Consider the following 6,178-nt stretch of genomic DNA (forward strand, 5'->3'; position numbering starts at 1 on the left):
CAGAAGTTTTAAAAAATTACATAGTTGACGTATTTTTGTTTTGTTACTATATCATATGTGTATATATACCATATATATATTTGTATATAAATACGTGGATATAAATACTATCATTAAAATGATGCATAAAAATATCCAAGAATTGAATAAGAGTGACCAACAAATGGTGTATCTATAAAGAATCTAAGGATTTATCTTGTATATACATAATCTGTCGCATGATGTCGCTATAAACTCAGAATAATGAAAAAGGAACATTTTGTCACCGCACCCACATTCCAACCATTCATAGAAGAGGACTGATTCCATAGTGACCGGAACTCTGGACAAAACTTACTGCATAGATACTTACAGAAATCGGAGACTCTTCATAAAAGATCTCCTGCTAGTGCTTCTTTAAAATAGGCAGTTCCACTTCAAAGACCGCATTGTCTGCAATGGTGTTTATCTGGGGAGGAAGGCTGAGGTCCCAGCGTCTGCTGCTCTCGCTTCTGCTCCTCACTGCCTGGGAATCAGGGAGCGGCCAGCTCCACTACTCGGTCCCCGAGGAGGCCAAACACGGCACCTTCGTGGGCCGCATCGCGCAGGACCTGGGGCTGGAGCTGACAGAGCTGGTGCCGCGCCTGTTCCGGGTGGCGTCCAAGGGCCGCGGGGACCTTCTGGAGGTAAATCTGCAGAATGGCATTTTGTTTGTGAATGGTCGGATCGACCGGGAGGAGCTGTGCGGGCGCAGCGCGGAGTGCAGCCTGCACCTGGAGGTGATCGTGGACAGGCCGCTGCAGGTGTTCCACGTGGAGGTGGAGGTGAAGGACATTAACGACAACCCGCCTTTTTTCACAGAAATAGAACAGAAGGTACTCATTTATGAGTCTGTCCCTCTGGACAGTCAGTTTCCTCTAGAGGGCGCTTCTGATGCAGATATAGGTGTTAACTCTCTTCTGACCTACATGTTAAGTGTAAATGAGTATTTTGCACTTAAAATAGTAACAAAAAAGGATAAGAATGTATTGCCTGTATTAATTCTTCGGAAGTTACTGGATAGAGAAGAAACGCAAGAACTGAGCTTATCGCTGATGGTCATTGATGGAGGTAAACCAGAGTTAACAGGCTCTGCTCAGATTCAAGTAACCATCTTGGATGTAAATGACAACGCACCTGAGTTTGATAAGCCTAGTTATAGAGTTATGCTGTTTGAAAATGTCCAAAATGACACAAGAGTAATTCAAGTAAACGCTTCTGATCCAGATGAAGGTTTGAATAGAGAAATTTCCTATGGAATCAGAAAGATTATGCCAAGGAGCGAAAAATGTCTATTTTCAATAAATGCAGACACTGGTGACATTAGAATTTATGGGAACCTTGATTATGAAGAGAACAATGCTTATGAAATTCAAATTAATGCCATTGATAAAGGAATTCCTTCCATGGTAGGGCACAGCATGGTTCTGGTGGAAGTTCTGGACCTGAATGACAACATACCGGAGATAATCATTACTTCAATGTCACTCCCTGTGCCAGAGGATGCGCAAGTGGGCACGGTCATTGCCCTGATCAGCGTGTCCGACCGTGACTCTGGTGCCAATGGACAGGTGACCTGTTCTCTGACACCACACCTCCCCTTCAAGCTCGTGTCCACCTTCAGAAACTATTATTCATTGGTACTGGATAGCACTCTGGACCGAGAGACCATCTCTGACTATAAGGTGGTGGTGACCGCGCGAGACGGGGGCTCGCCTCCGCTGTGGGCCACCGCCAGCGTGTCGGTGGAGGTGGCCGACGTGAACGACAACGCGCCCGTGTTCGCACAGGCCGAGTACACGGTGTTCGTGAAGGAGAACAACGCGCCCGGCTCGCACATCTTCACGGTGTGGGCGCGCGACGCGGACGCGCAGGAGAACGCGCGCGTGTCGTACTCGCTGGTGGAGCGGCGGGTGGGCGAGCGCGCGCTGTCGAGCTACGTGTCGGTGCACGCGGAGAGCGGCAAGGTGTACGCGCTGCAGCCGCTGGACCACGAGGAGCTGGAGCTGCTGCAGTTCCAGGTGAGCGCGCGCGACGCTGGCGTGCCCACCCTGGGCAGCAACGTGACTCTGCAGGTGTTCGTGCTGGACGAGAACGACAATGCGCCTGCGCTGCTGGGGCCTCCCGGGGCTGGCGGCGGCGGCGCGCGCAGCGAAGTGCTGTGGCGCTCGGTGGGCGCTGGCCACGTGGTGACCAAGGTGCGCGCGGTGGACGCGGACTCTGGCTACAACGCGTGGCTGTCATACGAGCTGCAGCCGGCGGCGGCCGGTGCGCGCAGCGCGTTCCGCGTGGGACTGTACACGGGCGAGATCAGCACCACGCGCGCGCTGGAAGAGGCGGACGCCGCGAGGCAGCGCCTGTTGGTGCTGGTGAAGGACCATGGCGAGCCGGCGCTGACGGCCACCGCCACGGTGCTGGTGTCTCTGGTGGACAGCAGCCAGGAGCCTAAGACTTCCCGGGTATCTTTGGGTGTTGTTGGCCCAGATACCTCGCTAGTGGGTGTGAATGTGTACCTGATCATCGCCATCTGCGCGGTGTCCAGTCTGTTGGTGCTCACGCTGTTCTCGTACACAGCCCTACGCTGCTGGGCGGCGCCTGTACAGGGCACTTGCACATCTGGGAAGCCTGTGCTGGTGTGCTCCAGCGCGGTGGGGAGTTTGTCCTACTCCCAACAGAGGCGGCAAAGGGTGTGCTCAGGAGTGGTCCCATCCAATGCGGATCTCATGGCCTTCAGTCCTTGTCTTCCACAACCTCAAGAGGATGGTTTAAATCATCTCAGCGAAGTAAGTAATTGGCATCATTCAACTATTTTTGTTTCTTTTAATGCCTTGGTTTATAATTACATCTGTATTTTATTTTCCTTCATAATGTCATCCTGTTTGTTTTTGTCCCAGTCTTGGACGGTTTGAAATCAGAGCTTGGGGGCCGTTCCTGAGCTTCTTTTGGTCTTACATTCGTCTTTTGAGTAACACCTTGTTATTTTAAGTGACATCGGCCACTATGCTATTTTTATATACATAAAATATAACAAAATCGTTAATTTAAATAATTTAAATATAATCTAAATGATAGCTGAAAACAATTTGTTTGGATTTTTTCTCTCTTGGTGGCACATAAATAATAGCACATCTTACAATTAATGCTATTGTTTTTGAGGTGTTGGAGACTAAACTCATGGCCTTTGAATGCTAGGTAAGCACATTATCCTGAATCTACATCCTCAGTTCTTATATTTTCTTTTCTGTTGACACGTGGCTCATTTTGTAGTCTAGGGTGGTGCTAACCTTAAAAATCCTCCTGCTTCAGCCCCTCAAATTGTAGGGCAACACCTTCCATGGTTGATGAGATTCTCTGATTTAAAGTGTCAGAATACATAGGGACCTCTGTGGCTGTCCAGGTCATCTATTGATACTTTCAGTTGAATTACTTCCATAAATTATCAAATAAGGTATACAGTGCAAGTTCTACAGCTACCAGCCATATTTTACAGATAAAAATGAAGTCCCACAGATATTGAGAAGTGGTTCATAACCTAGTTTCCCAGGATTCCAAAGTCATTATGTTGTTATACTACTCTGTTCCCATTATAGGTGAACCTTCAAAAGCACATTTTATGTTTTGCAAGTTTCTTCTACAAATGTATTAAAAAGCTTCTCTTTGATCAGAATATAAAACTTTTTACCTCTTTGCCTGGTTTGGAAGGCATTAAAGTTCTAACATTTGCTTCTCTTCCAATATCTCTTCCTTTGGAATATAGCATATGTTTAATTGATCATTCTTGAACTAATATGTTGAAATATATTGGCTGGGAAATATTCCCTATCTTAGAAGGGAGTGAGGTCCAGTGATTAGACATTATTTTATGCCAATATGTCTTGAAGGACAGATAACCTTTCAATAGAAAAGAGTTACAGGGGGAAAATAAATGAGCTTAGTTCTCTTTGTTGAATGTATACTCAAAGAACTAGAGATTCTGAAGTATGGAAAACCAGTAGATAATATTCTATAAGAATTTAGATATCAAGAGACATGGAGACTTAAATTATGGCAATAGAGATGAATCAAAAGAACCACATACAAGAGGCATTAGCAAAATAGAAACAGGAAATGATGACTGACTAAAGACATACAAGAGAAATTATAAAGTTGATAGCATTTGCTCTTTTTGTTTGGTCAACTGGGAGAATGAGATTTCCCCAAACTATATTTTCCAGCCGAGCTGAAGAAATTGTGGTGTGTGTGTGTGTGTGTGTGTGTGTGTGTGTGTGTGTGCGTGTGTGTGTGTTCAGTAAGGGATTGGAAAGTAACATTTAATAACATACTAATTTAGAGTTTCTAAGATAATTTTATTGCAATTGAAAATATGGGTGTGGAACTCAGATTATAGATAATGATTTGAGAGTAATTCCTTTATGAAAAATAAAATTGTGAAAGTATAAAATCATTAAGAGAGTTTGAAAAAATAATGTACAAGGAAAGAATTTAGGTGGGAAGTTGTATCAGTTTTTAGGGCTGCTATAAGAAATGACCAAAGAGTGGTATAAGATAAAAAAAAATTATTCTCTCACAGCCTTGGATCAGGAGTTGATTAGGCTGTGTTTCCTCTGGAGAACTGAGAGGAGAACCTTTTTATTTGACCTACAATAGACTTAAAATCACAGGGAGAATAGGCAACTGCTAGCCCACATAAAATAAATATGCATGTTAATCATAGGCGAAGAAAAGGAGATAAACAGCAGTTTTTTCTAGAAGTATTATGTTTAAGTACATAATTAGAAGTGTTTGAGTATCTTATAGGTGCAAGAAAGAAGTAACTAAAGGAGACACTAAAGGAAAGACAGGCATCAGGGAATGAAGGTGAAGATGAAAATGTTAAGAAGAAAAGAATGGAAAATAGTATTGTCTTAAAATGGTGGACCATTTTTCTTTGAACCAATAGGGAAAAATAGATACTTTTATAGAAAAGTATTGATGTAAAAAAAAGAGCCCTTAAGTTACTTTTTATGATTTATATCTCAAAGGGAAGATGATGTGAAAGTCGTAGTAGGGCTGAAGTTGAGACAGAAGATTATAAATTTTTTTGAGAGTTGAATTAAAGATGATTTATTAGATTTATCATGGTTAAACAAGAACTTTTTTTGAGCAGACCAATAGGAAGAATGGAGAAAATGTATGTTGGCGTCTAAAGAGAATGTTAGCAGAAGAATTTAAATAGATGAATGATTTGAGGGTGTCTCATGTCTATACAGTAAATGATTGACGATGTGGTGTAGGTGGAGAAGTGAAGCAATGTAAGTAGAGTCTGATAGATAAAAAGTACTTGAATAAATCAAGGGACTATTGTAAGAGCAAGAATATTGTAAGAGTGAAATATATTAAAATGATGGACCAGGAGAGGATTAGGCGGGCAAGAGAATACCAAATACTCCACATAAATTTTCAGGTGAGCCAGAGAAATGAATACAAATGGTTATGGATACTACCATTTCAAGTATACTCAGAATAAACATGGTAATTATTAGAGCTACAGTCTATTTTTCATTATGGTATGTAGCCTGGAATTTTATGACTTGGTATCCATAGCAACAGAAAAAAGCACAATTCCTTTCTCTTTCTTGTTAAAGATGTATTAACATCTTTGTGTAGTTATTGTTATAGACTTGGGACACTAGAATCAATTTAGATGATAGTAAGGTTCAGTAATGATGAAATAAGATTGGGGAGAAAAAAAGAAATTTAATCTGTAAGTGCTTTAAACATTATTAAATGCACAGGTTGTTTTTGCTGTATTTTCTACAAAGAGAACTGAAAAATTTAGAACATTGTTGTACAGATTACTGTGTGCTTATGTATAAACCACACTCACATTTGAGTAGACATTTCCTACAAGCAAAAGTATATTCATACTTCACACTCAGAAGAATGTATAAATGATGTATTCATTGAACTTTTTATCTGGAACTGAGATTTGAAATCAGGGCCTGTGCTTGCTTGGCTGTCCCTCTACCATTTGAACCACACCCCTAGCTTCCAAATCAGGTATATTACTTACCGACATCTGCCAATATTGGTTTCATTATGTTACTGCTAAGTTTCCATTTGGAGTCAACGGCTGTTGTGTGTGTAAGGTCTTGAAAAATATCACAAAAAAGGACGTTAC

The 6,178-nt window shown here is 42.2% G+C and overlaps 1 protein-coding gene across 2 annotated transcripts in view; it reads left to right on the top strand.

The window, feature by feature from the left end:
- LOC122118215 (protocadherin alpha-C2) overlaps positions 1–6,178 on the top strand; it is a 153,777-nt gene that overhangs the window by 28,290 nt on the left and 119,309 nt on the right. Inside the window, exon 1 of one of the 2 annotated variants that reach the window (XM_042692156.1) lies at positions 438–2,781. The exons of the other annotated variant lie outside the window; for it this stretch is intronic. Coding sequence (XP_042548090.1) covers positions 438–2,781 — 2,344 coding nt within the window. Of the gene's footprint in view, positions 1–437; positions 2,782–6,178 lie in introns of those variants that run through there. 2 annotated transcript variants of the gene reach the window in all.

The sequence above is a fragment of the Dipodomys spectabilis genome, unplaced genomic scaffold, assembly GCF_019054845.1.
Source record: "Dipodomys spectabilis isolate Male_0828 unplaced genomic scaffold, ASM1905484v1 ptg000147l, whole genome shotgun sequence".
Lineage (NCBI taxonomy): Eukaryota > Metazoa > Chordata > Mammalia > Rodentia > Heteromyidae > Dipodomys > Dipodomys spectabilis.